Raw genomic sequence first — 17741 nt, forward strand, 5'->3', positions numbered from 1 at the left:
TTTGCCCATTTAGTATGATGTTGGCTGTGGTTTAGTCACAGATGGCTTTTATTATTTTGAGGTACTTTCCTTCAATTCCTAGTTTATTGAGAGTTTTTAACGTGAAGGGGTGTTGAATTTTATCAAAAGCCTTTGTGGCATTTATTGAGATAATCATATCGTTTTGTCTTTAGTTCTTTTTATGCGATGAATCACATTTACTGATTTGCATATATTGAACCAACCTTGCATCCCAGGGATAAAGCCTACTTGATTGTGGTGGATAAGCATTTTGATGTGCTACTGGATTTGGTTTGTCAATATTTTGTTGAGTATTTTTGCATTGATGTTCACCAAAGATATTGGCCTGAAGTTTTTTTTGTTGATGTTGTTCCTCTGCCAGATTTTGGCATCAGGATGATGTTGGCCTCATAGAATGAGTTAGGGAGGAGTCCCTCCCCCTCAATTTTTTGGAACAGCTTCAGCAGGAATGTACCAGCTCTTCTTTGTACATCTGGTGGAATTCAGCCGTGAATCGCTCTCGTTCTGGGCTTATTTTGGTTGGTAGGCTATTTATTATTGATTCCATTTCAGAGCTCATTATTGGTCTCTTCAGGGATTCAATTTCTTCTTGGTTCAGTCTTGGAAGGGTGTATGTATCCAGGAATTTATCCGTTTCTTCTAGAGTTTCTAGTTTATGTGCATGGAGGTGTTCATAATATTCTCTGATTGTTATTTGTATTTCTGTGGGGTCGGTGGTAATATTCCCCTTGTCATTTTTAATTGTATTTATTTGGATCTTCTCGCTTTTCATCTTTATTAGTCTAGCTGGCTGTTTTTGAATTTTCAAAAAAAACAGCTCCTGGATTCATTGATCTTTTGAATGTTTTTTGTGTCTCAAATCCTTCAGTTCAGCTCTGATTTTGGTTATTCCTTGTCTTCTGCTAGCTTTTGGGTTTTCTCTTGGTTCTTTAGTTCTTTTACTTGTAATGTTTGGTTGTTAAATTGAGATCCTTCTAACTTTTTGATGAGGAGCCACTGAATTTTTTGATGATGTATAAATGATCATCCTTTATGTTGCAAATGTAAAGAAGCACAGAACCTTAACTGGTTGAAGCAAAAGAGAATTTACTCCCGTAACTGTAAGTTCAAGGTTAGTCCTATTATTAGGTATGCTTGGATTTAAGAGCTCAATTAATGTAATCAGACATCGTCTCTCTTTTACCATCTCTTGCCTATGCTTCCTGTTTTGGCTCTAGTTTCTGAAAGCTTTTCTCCCTGACAAGATGGTAGCAGCAATCTCAACCTATATCAATTCAAGTTCAAGTCCACAGAAAGAGAAAATTTTCTCTTTTAAGGTACCTCCAACCTCACTCACAGAATTAGTTCTGATTGGCTGTAACAAAGGTGTATGATGATTACAGACCCTATCATCATGGCCTATATTGAGTTGTTTGCCTTTAGGTTACATGCCCACACCTGGATCTAAGGATAGGATGAACCCAACTAAAGCCCTTGAAATAAAAATGGGGAAAAGGGTGTCCCAAAGGACAGTGATGCCAGCAGAAGGGGGAGTAGCCATTGCAGGGTGCAAACTATATATGTCCACTTCAGTGATGGGAATTTCAATCAAATGGTATGGCAGGAAGCCAGGTTAGAGAAAATTAAGATGTAAGTGAGTGATAGGAAAGTGAATTTGGAATATCCTTCCTCCTATTTTGCCCTCCTATGCCCTTCTCTTCTTCTTTTATGAAGAACATCTATGAATGAAAGTAACATGGCAAAACAATGCCTTGAGAGAGTAAGAGCTCTAAAAAAATACCATCTTTATCATGGGATATATTGAACATGTGACATAGACTAAGCCAAAACTTAGAACCCAAAGTCCTCCATGAGATGATGAAAGGCTAGACTTTAGGATACAGTTAGGGTGATCTTGGAGAGGAGCTAAGATACTTTGTCCTTTGAAACAATAGGATAAGAATATAAGGAGTAAATTGTGAACACATTCTAAAGATCAGTGAAGAGAATTTGAGTATTCATGCCTGATAACCTATATTTTTTCAAAGATGAGATGATTATCTGAGAGTGTGGTAAATAGGAGTAGGTTCAGAACATGAATATTCTGGTTGGTTAAATTTCCTATTGGTCTCACCATAGGAAGTGAGAAGGGATCTACACATAGAAATAAAATAATAATGTATTTGTTAAATTATCTTTAGTTATCTTCTGTGTGTTTTCTTCTATGTGTATTTTCTGTCTCTCACTATATTGTAAGCACTGTGAGAAGAGAGATTACATTTGCTTTGTTCACACTATATACCCATTACTCAGCAAAGTGTCTAACAAAGAATTAGAATTCAGCAAAGAATTGCTGAATCATTAACTGGATGCATGAATGAGTCTATGTGCCTTCTGGTTTTAGTCCATTCAACTTGTGGATTAACTGACCAAAATTTTGAAGTAATGAGACAATAAAACGTTATCTTGAGACAAATAAAAATTTCATACAAACACTGTCAAAGAAAATTTGCCTAAGGCTACTTTCATGCTGGTAAAATTTGCTAACTAATTTGCTAAAATACCAATTGACTCCAGGCTCTGCAGCACTCACTGTTAGAGCTAGTGGTATGTTTTACCAGGAAGATTGCCTACATGAAAGAATGCATAGAACTATTGCTTTATCTGAGTCTACATAAAAATAGGAAAGATATTTGCAAGGTAACATATGCTCAGGGAGGATTAGTCCAGTCCCTGTGTTAGTGGAGCTAGTGGAACAGCCTAGGCTGCTCAATATTAAGTACTTATTTCACCCACCATTAGTTATTTTATAAATGGAATCTATCCATAAATGGATGAACCTGTTCTTTGAACCAATAACATTTTATTAAATGTCTAACTGGTGCCAGTCACTCTTCCAGGTACTGGGACTATCAGATGAAGAAAGCACAGTCCTGGACCTCAGATCCCTATAGTTTGTGGAACAAACTTATGAAAGACAATCTCAATATAATAAGTAATAGAATTATGAGTAAGTGCTATGGCAACAGAAGAAGGGTCCTTAGCCCAACTTGTGCAGGCAGGTAGTATTTCAGGATAAGAAAATACATGGCTTTTGCTTTAAAAAATAAACAAGCAGCCGGGCGCGGTGGCTCACGCCTGTAATCCCAGCACTTTGGGAGGCTGAGGCGGGTGGATCACGAGGTCAGGAGATCGAGACCACGGTGAAACCCCGTCTCTACTAAAAATACAAAAAAATTAGCTGGGCGTGGTGGCGGGCGCCTGTAGTCCCAGCTACTCGGAGAGGCTGAGGCAGGAGAATGGCGTGAACCTGGGAGGCGGAGCTTGCAGTGAGCCGAGATTGCGCCACTGCACTCCAGCCTGGGTGACAGAGCAAGACTCCGTCTCAAAAAAAAAAAAAAATAAACAAGCATAAGTTGAGTCAAAAAGAGACATGGGGGATGGGAAGTTGGTAGGGACAGGTTAGAAGATACTGTTGGCAGAAATGTGTGTGACCCAGAGATGGGATACATATAACAGCAGACGAAGTTTGAAGTTCTAACATTAGGAAGAACTTGGAGAAGAGGGATACTTTGCCATTCGCTGGGGGAGCTACCATATAAAAATAAAGGCCCTCCTTTGATAATTTTCTCCAAAACCATTTTTTTACATTGCTTCTCAAATGCATTTTATCATAGTTTTAACGAGTGTCATATCTCCATATTATCTCTTTTGAAAAACTGCTGAAAGTGGTTCTGTTCTTACTCAGTCTTTCTATGCTACAGTAACAAAATACCACAGACTGGGTAATTTATAAAGAACAGAAATTTGTTTGTCACAGTTCTGGAGGCTGGGAAGTCCAAGATCAAGGCACTAGCATTTGGAAGTGTCTGGTGAGGGCTGCTCTCTCTGCTCCCAAGATGACACCTTGAAACCTGCTTCCTCTGGAGGGGACAAATCCTGCATCCTCACAAGGAGGAAGGGATGGAAGAACAAAAAGAGGCTGAACTCACTTCCTCAAGCACTTTTATAAAGGTGCTAATCTCATCTATGAGGGCTCTGCCCTAATGGCCTAATTACCTCCTAAAGGCCCCACCTCTTTTTTAAATTATTATACTTTAAGTTCTAGGGTACATGTGCACAACATGCAGGTTTGTTACATACGTATACATGTGCCATGTTGGTGTGCTGCACCCATTAACTTGTCATTTACATTAGGTGTATCTCCTAATGCTATCCCTCCCCCTTCCCCCTACCCCACAACAGGCCCTGGTGTGTGGTGTTCACCACCCTGTGTCCAAGTGTTCTTATTGTTCAATTCCCACCTATGAGTGAGAACATGCAGTGTTTGGTTTTCTGTCCTTGCGATAGTTTGCTCAGAATGATGGTTTCCAGCTTCATCCATGTCCCTACAAAGGACAAGAACTCATCCTTTTTTATGGCTGCATAGTATTTCATGGTGTATATGTGCCTCATTTTCTTAATCCAGTCTATCATTGATGGACATTTGGGTTGGTTCCAAGTCTTTGCTATTGTGAATAGTGCCGCAATAAACATACGTGTGCATGTGTCTTTATAGCAGCATGATTTATAATCCTTTGAGGCCCCAACTCTTAGTATTGTTTCACTAGGGATTAAGTTTCAACCTTAATTTTAGAGGGGATGCAAACATTCAAACCATAGCACCCACTGATCCTGACTTCCCTATCACCACAAGCTATATAGCTTCTGTATTTAGAAAGTAACTAGGGTTTTGGTGATTCTGAGCTGAAAGCTATGCCAGTGTATAAAAGGAAATGAGCCTAGAGAGTTTGGCAGAGACAAAGATGAAGGAAAGCTTTACATGTGGTGGTGAGACACTTGGATTTGTTCTTTAGTTGATGGGATATTGAAAGTTCTTAAACAGGTGAGTAACTAGATCGAGTCTCAATTTTAATTGGACTTCTCTTCCAGTGGAGGCAAGGACAGATGGGAATATAAAGACCTGGAAGGAGGCTATCTATAGCAAGCCAAGCATCCAGCCAAAGGATTCCATTTGCCAATGGAAATGATATAAGGATAAGACTGGTAATGAAGAGGAGGGGAAGCTCAAGTAATTTTATGCTGGTAAAACCAGGAGAACTTAGTGACTGATTGAATGAAGGCACTAAGGGCACAGGACTTACCTAGGGTGATACCAAAGTTTCCAGCTTGGAGAACTATATGGGTAGATGGCCCAGAACTCACTGCCAAAGGAATAAAATAGAAGAGTCTGCCAGAAAACTAACACTTATTAAATGTTTACTGGGTAAGTCACTCTTCTAGGTACTGGGGCTATTAAGACCAATATATCACACTCCTTTTCTGAAGACCTCTTACAGCTTATTAGAATGTGGGGTGGGGCAAAGGTCACATGAAAGATAACCTCAGTGGACTATTTAATAGAATTAGGAATATGCTGCTAGGGAGACATACAGGGTCTACCTTCTTTTATGTTATTTGCCAGGACAGGAAGGGAAGATGATCTGGAAAAAATATATAGTATATTTTAAATATATCCTCATTTTGTGGGATCCTTGTGGGAAGAGGAGTAGAAGTCACCCAATGTTTTGGAAATGCAAGTCTGGATTTTGGAGACGGTGATGTGGACAAAACTGTACAGGGACTGCATATAAAGTGAAGAGAGGCACAATCCAAGTAGAACCCCAATGACAAAGAATTATCTGGACATCACATCTGAAGTTACATTTATTTTTAGTTTAAATTCACATGATATTTTAATTGTTTTGTGAAAAAGCACAACAAAGAACCAAAGCGACACCCATAATTCTCACAAGTTTTCATCATATTAAAAAAGTGAAATCCTGCCCCCTCCCACCTATACTCTGCCCTTTTAATCCAAACCCACAGAAGTAAACACAGTTAACACCAATTTTAAAGCATTAACAGAGGAATTAGAGACCGCCCAGAAGGTGACAGAATAAGAATTAAAAGAGACTGGTGTCCCAAATGGCAAAAATGAAGTATTTGTGATGTCTATGGTGCCAAGCTGGGCTAGCTTTTTATATGATTCATATTTTTAAAATTTATATTTCAGGCCGGGCACGGTGGATCACGCCTGTAATCCCAGCACTTTGGGAGGCTGAGGCGGGTGGATCACGAGGTCAGGAGATCGAGACCACGGTGAAACCCTGTCTCTACTAAAAATACAAAAATTTAGCTGGGCGCGGATACAAAAAATTAGCCAGGCGCGGTGGCGGGCGCCTATAGTCCCAGCTACTTGGGAGGCTGAGGCAGGAGAATGGCGTGAACCCGGGAGGCGGAGCTTCCAGTGAGCCGAGATTGCGCCACTGCACTCCAGCCTGGGCGACAGAGCGAGACTCCGTCTCAAAATAAATAAATAATAAATAAAATTTATATTTCAGCAAAAAATTAGCATAAAGTTATGTAAATTTTAACTAGAAATCAGCTTTTTAATAAATTTATTTTTGAAGAGTTTATTTTGGTTTAATGAAAATTTGATCCATTGTCTTTTTTAATTAGAAATGATTTGCATCAAGGTTTTCTTACAGGATGTACAGGAACTAATTAGAATATATACTTTTTAAACAATTTCAACTTGTATTTTATATTCAGGGGGTACATGTGCAGGTTTGTTACATGGGTTTATTGGATGACACTGAGGTTTAGAGTACAAGTGATCCAGTCACGTGTACAAATGATCCCGTCATTGCTATGGTAGTGAGCACAGAACCCAATAGGTATTTTTTCAACTTTTGCCCCCTCCTTCTTTCCCTTCTTTACTAGTCTGTATTCCCAGTTCCAGTGTCTGTTGTTCCCACCTTTATATCCACATGTACCCAACGTTTAGCTCCTACTTATAACTGAGAACATGTGGCATTTGCTTTTCTGTTCCTGTGTTAATTTGCTTAGGATAATGGCCTCCAAGCTGCATCCATGTAGCTGCAAAGGACATGATTTCATTCTTTTTTATGGCTGCATTGGATTCCATGGTGTATATGTACCATATTTTCTTTACGCAATCCACTGTTGATGGGCACCTAGGTTGATTTTACGTTTTGGCTATTGTGAGTACTGCTGCGGTGAACATACAAGTGCAGGTGACTTTTTTGTAGAGTGATTTATTTTCCTCTGGGTGTGTACCCAGTAATGGGACTCCTTGGTTGAATGGTAGTTCTGTTTTAATTTATTTGAAATATCTCCAAACTGCTTTCCACAGTGGCTGAACTAATTCACATTCCCACCAACAGTGTATAAGTGTTCCCTTTTCTCCACAGCCCCACTAACATTTTTTTTTTTATTATTTTTCAAGACAGGGTCTTGCTCTGTCACCCAGGCTGGAGTGCAGTGGTGCAATCAAGGCTCACTGCAACTTTGACCTTCTAGGCTCAAGGAATCCTCCTACCTCAGCCTCTTAAGTAACTGGGACTACAGGTGTGTGCCACCACACGTGGCTAATTTTTTTTATTTTTGTAGAGATGGGGTCCCAGTTACGTTGCCCAGGCTGGAAGCATCTGTTTTTTGTTTGTTTGTTTTTACTTTTTAATTATCGCTATTTTGACTAGTGTGAGATGGTATCTCATTGTGGTTTTGATTTGCATTTCTCTGATAATTAGTGATGTTGAGCATTTCTTCATATGTTCATTGGCTGTTTGTATGTCTTCTTTTGGGAAATGTCTGTTCATATCCTTTGCCCACCTTTTAATGGAGTTATTTGGTTTTTGCTTGTTGAATTAAGTTCCTTACAGATTCTGGATATTGGAACTTTGTCATATACAGAGTTTATAAATATCTTCTCCCATTCTGTAGGTTGTCTGTTTATTCTGTTGATAGTTTCTTTTGCTGTGCAGAAGCTTTTTAGTTTAATTAGGTCCCACTTGTTAGTCTTTGTTTTTGTTGTGATTGCTTTTGAGGCCTTAGCCATAAATTCTTCACCAAGGCCAATGTCGGGAAGGGTATTTCCTAGGTTTTCTCTAGGATTTTTATAGTTTGAGGTCTTACATTTAAATCTCGAATCCATCTCAAGTTAGTTTTTGTGTATGGAAAAAGGTAGGGGTCCAGTTTCATTCTTCTGCATATGGTTAGCCAGTTATCTCAGCACCACTTATTGGCTAGGGAATCCTCTCCCCATTGCTTATTTTTGTCGACTTTGTCAAAGACCAGATGGTTGTAGGTGTGTGGCTTTATTTCTGGATTCTCTATTCTGTTCCATTGGTCTATGTGTCTGTTTGTGTACTAGTACGATGCTTCTTTGGTTACTGTAGCCTCATAATATAGTTTGAAGTCAGATAATGTGATGCCTCTGGCTTTGCTCTTTTTACTCAGGGTTGTTTTAGTTAATGGGGCTTTTCTCATTCCATATGAATTTCAGAATAGTTTTTTTCTAAATTTAAAAAATGATGTTGGATAGGAATAGCGTTGAATCTGTAGATTGCTTTGGGTAGTATAGTCATTTTAATGATATTGATTCTCCCAATCTGCAAGTGTAGACTGCTTTTCCCATTTGTGTGTGTGTGTGTTTTTAAATGAATCAGTTTTAATGTTCAGAGTGATTCCTAAGAAGCATTTTCCTGAGCAGCTTATATATTAATGTAAACCATGGTTTTGTCTATAGAACAGAATCAGAATACAAGTGAGCTGAGAGTGAGGAAGTGACAGAGCTTTCAGTGGATGCAGCAGCTGGGGGAAGTGGTCAGATCTGCTTGTCATTAATAGCTTGTGGTGTGACAGGCAACATGGAGCCTTTGTTTTGTGTCATCCAAAGCACTTAACTCCCGGATGTGTCTGACTGAAAAGGCTAATACATGAGGCTCTTACAACAAAAATGCAGGCTCTGCCGGAATTGTATATTTGAAAGTGCCTCTGTTTAGCTGAAAGAGTTTGGGCAGGTATCATAGAGAGGCGTGATGTTTTTTGATTCTCCTGATCCAGACGTTTAAGTTCTGAAGCTCCTTTTTATCAGTCTATAGAGACTGGAGCTCCCTTTGATAGGACTTGCTTTCTACTACATTGCCTTATTGTTATTCACCTGTTATAAAAATAAGAGTTTGTCTTTCAAACCAGGATAAAATTTCAGAATGCAAGAATCCAAACTGAGACAATATTGCAAAATGAATTTAACTCCCCAAAGCTCTCCATCTCCAACCACAACCCCCTATAAACACAAATGGTTTATTAAAAATATATAATGAAGCATTTGTTTAGATTTTCCAGGGTAAGGGAAGCAATTAATTTTAAAAGTGTTTGCTGTTCTAAGGCTATAAACTGCTATAAGCCAGTCCCTATTTTTGTTAGTACTAAAATATTTTGAAACACTTGAATCATTGCTGTTAAAATGATCTAAATTTTACAGTAACCAACATTATTTGCCTAGATCTTTTTAAAGCTTTCTAAGGTATTGTAAGGAATACTGCTTCTTTTCAATGTTACTTTTATGTGCATTTATTCAATGTATTTATTTTTCTCAAAAGAATACATTCACAGGCCAGGTGAGGTGGATCACACCTGTAATCTCAGCATTGTGGGAGGCCAAAGCAGGAGGATCCCTTAGACCAGTGGTTCAAGACCAGCCTAGACAACATAGCAAGACCCCCACCTCTACAAAAAAAAAAAAAAAAATTAAAAATATAGCCAAGTGTGGTGGCATGTACCTATAGTCCAGCTTACTTGGGAGGCAGAGGCTGGAGGACCTCTTGAGGCCAGGAGTTTGAGGCTGCAGTGAGCTATGATCACACCACTGCCTGGGGTTACTGTGAGACCCTGTCTCACAAATAAAATAAAGTAAAATAAAATAAAATTTATTAACTTGATTTTATAAAATCAAAGATTACAAATGGCTTTTAATGAAATAGAGTAGCCTCCTACCAAAACCTTTTTTATTTCAACCCTTTAAGCCTTATCTCTTGGCATTCACATCTCTATTTCTAAGTAATATGATTCTAAGTGCCTTTTTTGGTGTCTCACTGTTATCTTCTCTTACAGTAGATGAAGACTTAGCTCTCTCAAGCTATCTTTCCTCTTCTTAAATACATGGAGAATACCACAACTTTTAAAATAAAGTTTATGTTTCTCTTCTTGTACACTTTTCTCTTTTTTTTCTCTACAATTACCACTTGATTTTAGTTTTGTGTTTATCTGGATGTCCAGTTTAGCTTTTGAATTTGATCATTTTTGTTACTTCTTTTCCAGATGCTCAAACATATAATCCATAATTTTATTATTTTTCCTGAACACATCCATCCCAGAGCCTTCTGTTCTGCCCTCCATTCTAGACAGATTACTTTCTCACTTTGCTCCCCCACAATCCTCCTAGGACTTCCTTTTACCTCGTTTTTATGTTGTATACCCTCTATCCATGATCCCAGATCTTCCATTTTGTTTCCTTTCTCCTTTTGTTGAAGCATTCTCGGTAGGTTTCTGGTATTTCTGAGTCCTGCACACACAGGGGTTTTGCAGAGTGAATCACCTCTTTCTCATCATGACCTCCCTCTACATGGTTGCAACATCTTCTACTCTCAATAGTCACCACAGAAGTATCCAGTTTCCTTTTCACAGGGTGTCTTCTCCTCGGATATCTCTTCTCCCACTATCCTCTCCCTCATGAATTTATTCCTCTTTTAAATTTCTTTAGTAGCATTTTAGTGGGGTCTCAGAAAAGAGAAAAGATAAACTTACGTGGCCCATCTACACATGTTTAATTGGGTGTCCAAGTTTAACTTTTGATTATTAATTTGCATGGGGGTTTAAGTTAAAATTCAAACATTTTATTTAAAATATATTTTCTGCCTCAGGGAAGTTTCTTTCTTTCTTTCTTTCTTTTCTTTTTTTTTTTTTTTTTTTTTTTTTTGAGACGGAGTCTCGCTCTGTCGCCCAGGCTGGAGTGGAGTGCAGTGGGGCACAATCTCTGCTCACTGCAACCTCCACCCTCCAGGTTCAAGCGATTCTCCTGCCTCGGTCTCCTGAGTAGCTGGGATTACAGGCGCACGCCACCATGCCCGGCTAATTTTTGTATTTTTAGTAGAGATGGGGTTTCACCATGTTAGTCAGGCTGATCTCGAACTCCTGACCTTGTGACCCACCTCCCTCGGTCCCCCAAAGTGCTGGGATTACGGACGTGAGCCACCGCGCCTGGCCTAGGGAAGTTATTTCATTTGGGCAGGGGGCGTACACTAGGCTGTAAATAGGATACTTTGCAAGGTTATATCTTGAAACATATACCCTATAGATAAGGGGGGAGAACTGTCTATATACTGTGTACTATTTCTTGATCATGGCCCTCTATATTCACAGTTTCTGCATGTGCAGACACAACTAACTGTGGACAAAAATATTGGAAAAAAATTAAAAATAACAATATGACAATAACGATACAAATTTTAAAGTACAGTATAACTATTTACATAGAATTTACATTGTATTAGGTATTGTAAGCAATCTAGAGACAATTTAAATTATATAGAAGGATGTGCTTAAGTTATATGCAAGTATTAAACCACTTTATATCAGAGACTTGAACATCCATGGCTTTTGATATCCAACAGAGGGTCCTGGAACCAATCCCTCCCACGTACCAAGGGACAACTGGGTATGCATGACCAATGTCATCTTCCAGCTTTTAGCTTACCTTTATATTTTTAAATGTGTATATAAATAATTTTATCATATGGATGTTTTATATTTACCTTCCATTGATTTTATTGTTTATCTTTAATTTTATTATAATTTTTAATATTATGGGGTTTTTTGAGTTTTAAATTTCTTTTCCTCCTTCAATATTTTATTTATTTTATTTTATTCATTTTGAGGCAGGGTCTTACTCTGTTGACCAAGCTAGAGTACAATGGGGTGATCATGGCTCACTGCAGCCTCAACCTTCCAAGCTCAAGTGATTCTTCCATCACAGCTTCTCAAGTAGTTGGGTGTATAGGCACACACCATCATGCCTGGCTAATGTTTTTATTTTTTGTAGAGCATGGGTCTCCCTTTGTTGCCCAGGCCAGTCTTAAACTCAAAGCAATCCTTCTGCCTTGGCCTCCCAAAGTGCAGGGATTTCAGGCGTGAACCACCATGCCCAGCCTCAAGATTGTATTTTATTCTTTGATTTGTTTTTTTCTGTATTTTATTATTTGAATTAAAAAATTAATTTGGGGTAAATTGATGTTTATATGATATTGAGTCTTCCCATTTGTGGGTGTGGATATTGTACATTTCTCCACTTATTTGTGTCTTTCAATAAAAGTTTAAGATGACATTAAAATCATGCACATCTTTTAAAGTATTTAGTGTTTTTGTTGTCACTGCCACTTAAAAAAACATTTTAATTGGTGGTTGTTTGTGTACATCAACCCACTTGATGTTTTGTGTGTATTGAATTTGTATCCAGTAACCTTGCTGAATACTCTTATTTTCCATATGCATAAATTTTCCATATGCATAATTATATTGTATACAAATAATTTATACAATCTTTTCAATGATTACACATCACTTATTTTATTGAATTAGCTAGGAATATCAATAATATATTCTGGATGCAGTGATGTTGAACATCCTATCTGGTTTCATCCCTTAAGTAGAATATTTCTAACTTTTCACTTTTAAATATGTCATTTGCTATAGGATTTGGTGGACATTCCTTATCCAGTAAAGGAAGTTCTATTTTATTATTAGTTTGCTCAGCATGTTTTTCAAAATAAATACTGAGTTGTATGCTTTTCTATATATTTTGAAATGGTCATAAGCTTCTTTCCTTCATTAATCTGTTAATGTGGTAAATTACACCAATATCTATTAATATAACAGCTATTAATAAATATTGATTATATTAATATTTTGTTATTAAACTCCCCTTGCATTTATTGAAAAAATATTCATAGTCATAATTCCTTATCTTATAAATTGCTTGATGGCATTTCAAAACATTTTATTTCATATTTCAGCATTTAAAGTAAAAAGGTCTATAACTTAATGTTTTCATCCAGGTTGAGTATCAAAGTTTCAGCAATCTCATAAAATATACCCAAGAACTTTCTTCTCTCTCTCTTTTTTTTTTTTCCTGTACAACCGATTGTATCTGGAACTCAATCCTAGGCTATTTTATAAATGATTGGAAAGCCATACTCAATATCTCTTTCCTTCTCTTTCCCTAGATTTAGACATATGCATTTTCTTATCTGTAACATCTTTTTTGGCACTTTCCATCTTATAAAATCATCATCATTATGATGAACAGAGAAAATCCAAAATTATCTCTAGGTATTGTTTCACACTCCAGGAATATACCCAAGGAACCATATGGACCCAGGGAAAAAATTTAAATGGAAGAGAAAAAATGAAAATGAAACTTCTACATTTTATTACTAATATAAGATTTAAAAAGTAGGACACCACCACAATCTGTACTGGGGTTGGGGAGTAAGGGTGAATATTTTCCAAGTGCAAAAACCGTAAGAGGGAAAGCATACCATTTAAAACATATTGCAAAGTTAGAGAATCCTCAAGTTTCTGCAAGTGTTAGTGCTGCCTGATCGAAATCATTTCCTAAGGATCATGTACAAAATATGTATTTTTTCATATTAACATTGGAAGTTAACAGGTATGCTGCTTTTAATGTCAACTGCATTTAGAGTAGTGGAGGCAGCAGGTGGCAGTAGTTCCCACTCCCAAAACTGGGAATTGGAGCAAGTCTTATAACAATCCATGGCCTCCCTTGCAAGCCAGCCTTTCTGTGAAGTTTCTTTTTGTCTATAACTGCTCGTTTCATATATGGGAAAAAAGATGATATAATGCATAAATCCCACAAAGTGTGGACAACAAACAAGATATTTCTGTATGTATCTTCTTTACATAGAGAATCAATAAACAAACTTATAAAATAGATGGGTCTTCATCTTTAGAATTTGTGTTTTTTATTGAAAACACCCAGTGCCTTTTCATGCTTCCTAGGAATATCCCTCTTCCATTCTTCATGCATTGTTTTGAGTCTCACTCAAGCCTTCCCTTCCCAGGGAAGTTGGCCATACTTTTAGACTTTTTGCTGCCTATATTAATAATGCTGGATAATAACATTAATACTAATGACTGTTTATTGAACATGTGCTATGTGATAAACTCTCTTCCAGAAGTTTTACATATTTTATCTCATTTAATCTACACAGTCACTTAATGAGTTAAATACTACAATTATCTTCAATTTATAAATGTTGAAATTGAAGCACAGAGAGGTCCTGTAACTTGCCTAAAATCACACAGCTAATAAGTGGAAGGAGGCCAGAAGAACAATTTAGGCTAACTGACCTTAGAGCCTCTGCTGTTCATCATTATTCAGGATGTGGTAGCCAGGTAGATCTATCACTGCCAATATCAAATATTTTAATTCCACTAGGATGTAGCCTGTTTCAAGCTGTTTAAAGTGCATATATTTCCAAAATTCCCTAGAAAAATACATCTACAGGTGGGAATTCGAGGCCACTGTCAGATGGTTCCGCCTGGAAAAAATACGGGAGTGAATAAACCAAGAAGATAAATCTCAACTTCTTCACTCATTATTTGTGGAAGCTTGGCAAGTTATATCACCATCCAGAGCTTGATTTTCTTCATGTGTTAAATGGTGATAATAATACTTAAGTGTTATTGTGAAAATTAAATGAGATAACACAGTAGAGTTTCTAGAAGATAGTACATCCTCAATTAGTATTAGTTCATGTTTACCTCCCTCAATAAATTTTAGTGCTGACTAAATTTTTCTTGGGTAGGTTAAGCCTGAAAAAAATGAGTGGAATGAACAGCAGTAACTGAGCATTATTAATTTTTGTATCTCCCTCAAAAAGTAGCTCAGTTCGTAGGTGCGTAATCAATGCTGTCTGTTAAATTGATGAGCAAATAAACAAATTCACAAAATTGCATAGTCTGGATATTTTACATATGTAAAAATAGAATTTGTCCAAGTATTTGACATACATTTTAGAGAACTGGGGTTAAGAGATAACACTCATGCTCCTGGGAAATTTATTCATGATTACACAAGATTAATGGGAGCCTCTTATTAATTTCTGGCTTAAAGACACTCAGTTTATATTTGTGATACCATTTCTTGTTATCTGATATACTGATGCTTGAATTTATTTAATAATTTATCAAGTTAACTGATATTTCTTCTAGACCAAAAACAGAAGACGCTTGGGTATTTGCAAAGCCCAATGCCATTCAAGCGGTCGGGGTTATGTCTTTTGGTGAGTATTTGGTTTCAAAGGCCCTTTCTCAATGTGGAGTTCTCTGTTCGATGAAAAAATGCTGTGTTTCATATTTATGTCTGGATAGCAGATGTCCTAAGTTTTAGACTTCCTATTAGCAGCATACGATCTAGTTTGTGCCAATATAAAATTAGGCTCAAACTTTTCTCACTCATCACTAAAATTTGCTTCAATTTGGAAAAATCTATTTCTCATGCAGAAACTCATTATAGTTATCTTGTTTCTTAACTTGGAAGGCTAGCAAGTGTTACGGACTTCTTCAAACCCTTTATTATGTCCCAAATGGCAAAGGAAGCCACAGAATGAAAACGATGGTATTTAGATTTCCTTAAGATGGGAAGGGTCATTAGGAAAAGGAAAATGGGAGAGAAGGTTGGACTGGCCTGGTTTATATCAAGAGTGACATGAAAAGACCATATAAGCCTGATGTGAATGAAGGGTCTCATTTCTAGAACTATTAGAAAAATTATTTTCTGACATATTAATAAATTTGTATGTTTAAACTTCAGTTCATTGGCATCTAAAGTAGTACATATCTCTGAATTTCAGAACTAAAAAAGAAAACCCTGGTGCTTGCTTTAATAACGCTCTTTTTTTTTTGTATTGCAGCATTTATTTGCCACCATAACTCCTTCTTAGTTTATAGTTCTTTAGAAGAACCCACAGTAGCTAAGTGGTCCCGCCTTATCCATATGTCCATCGTGATCTCTGTATTTATCTGTATATTCTTTGCTACATGTGGATACTTGACATTTACTGGCTTCACCCAAGGTAAAATGAGAGATTCAGTTATAGTGTTCATGTGCATTGGTACAGGTATACCGAATGTTCTACTCATTATTGTTACAGGTATGCCCAGTGTTCTGTTTCAAAGATTACTCTCTTTCACCCATTCTCTCTACCCTCCTACCCCTCTGCTGTCTGTTTCCTAATTTTTACCTTTTTAAACTGCTCAATTTAGTTCTGTAGCCCATACTCTCTCCTTCCACACACTGCCACTTCCCAGCACATGATTTTTGGCTTTCCTCCACTGCAGCTTCATTTTCAAAGGTACCAGTGGCCTCCCAATCTTCAGAGCAAATAACCTCGATTTGGATTCTCCTGAATCTCTCTGAATCACTTAACAATACTGAACTTCCTTTCTTTGCTCAGATTTTCCTCCCTTAGAGGAAAGAGTATTACTATATTATCATTGTTATTCTTTCTCTCTGTTAATTTTTTTTCCGTTTTCTTTTTCTTTACCCTCTCTAATCCCCCACTCCACTCCATCCCACACCACCCAGATAATGGGCTCAAGCATATTGTTTGCTCTTCTCTCAAAAAAATTTCCAGATACTTTCATTGTTTTAATTCTAACCCAGACCTTTTTTTTGTCTCCAACCTGCTGCCTGTAGGACATTTCTGCTCAGTTGTTCTATATTTGTCTTAATCATAAAACATCATGTTTCCCTTAAAACCAGAACTTTTCTTCCTCCCTCCAGAGATATTCCTCTATTTTTTTGCATTCACCCAGGCCCAACAACTGAGCAGTCCTCTCTTCTACTTCCCTTGACCCTTACATTCAATCAACAATGTAGTGTGGTATTCAGGGCAGTCTAGCAGTAGGCTGTGATTCACATATTTCACCGCTCTTGCAGGTCTATTATCTCATTGACCTTCAAACAACCCTTTGAAGGGAAGTGGAATAACTAGTTTTACCCCCTGATTAAAACACAAAGAGATGAAGTAACTTGCTCATGCTGGCTGGTGACAAACCAGAAAACAAGTCTTCTGACTCTCAAGTTCAGTTTTCTTTCCATCCTCTTTCTGCCTCCCCTGTTTTGGTCAACCATGACCCTCTGAAAGTTGTCCCTTTGCCTCTAGCTCCCATTAGCTTAGTTTCCTGAAAACTTGGGTGCTCTTGGGAGGATGGCTGCCTTATTCTGAACAGAGGTTACAGATCACTATGACTTTAGGCAAATATTTCTCAGGAAATGAAGAAAGATGGCTTCAAAAAATAATGATTAACAAAATTCAAATGCAGTCAAAAATATAATACATGCATGTGCCACTAGAGTGCAGTAACAAAGTGACCTTGAAAGTTCTGATAAGAATTGTGTTCCAAAGCATTGCTATGTATCACTATTGCTACATAGTTTGCCAATGCAAATGGCCTATGGGCTCTGGTCTGTACAGGACCTTGGTTTTTAAATGCCTATTCTGTAAGACATAAACCTTTTTTGTTAGTTACATTTTCCTGGAGTTTTTATCAGTGGTAATTGCTCAGATAAAATTAAATCTTTGTAAAACAAAGCTGACGCCGGGCGCGGTGGCTCACGCTTGTAATCCCAGCACTTTGGGAGGCCGAGGCGGGCGGATCACGAGGTCAGGAGATCCAGACCACGGTGAAACCCCGTCTCTACTGAAAATACAAAAAAATTAGCCGGGCGTGGTGGCGGGCGCCTGTAGTCCCAGCTACTCGGAGAGGCTGAGACAGGAGAATGGCGTGAACCCGGGAGGCGGAGCTTGCAG

At 37.7% G+C, this 17741-nt stretch overlaps 1 protein-coding gene across 3 annotated transcripts in view; it reads left to right on the forward strand.

Moving 5' to 3' along the window:
- Positions 1-17741, forward strand: part of SLC38A11 (solute carrier family 38 member 11) — a 59855-nt gene that overhangs the window by 24706 nt on the left and 17408 nt on the right. For all 3 annotated transcript variants that reach the window (XM_055291940.2, XM_063609455.1, XM_055291941.2), the window contains 2 exons: positions 15139-15209; positions 15840-16001. In XM_055291940.2, the coding sequence (XP_055147915.1) occupies positions 15139-15209; positions 15840-16001 (233 nt within the window). The remainder of the gene's footprint in view (positions 1-15138; positions 15210-15839; positions 16002-17741) is intronic.

The sequence above is a fragment of the Symphalangus syndactylus genome, chromosome 9 (assembly GCF_028878055.3).
Source record: "Symphalangus syndactylus isolate Jambi chromosome 9, NHGRI_mSymSyn1-v2.1_pri, whole genome shotgun sequence".
Lineage (NCBI taxonomy): Eukaryota > Metazoa > Chordata > Mammalia > Primates > Hylobatidae > Symphalangus > Symphalangus syndactylus.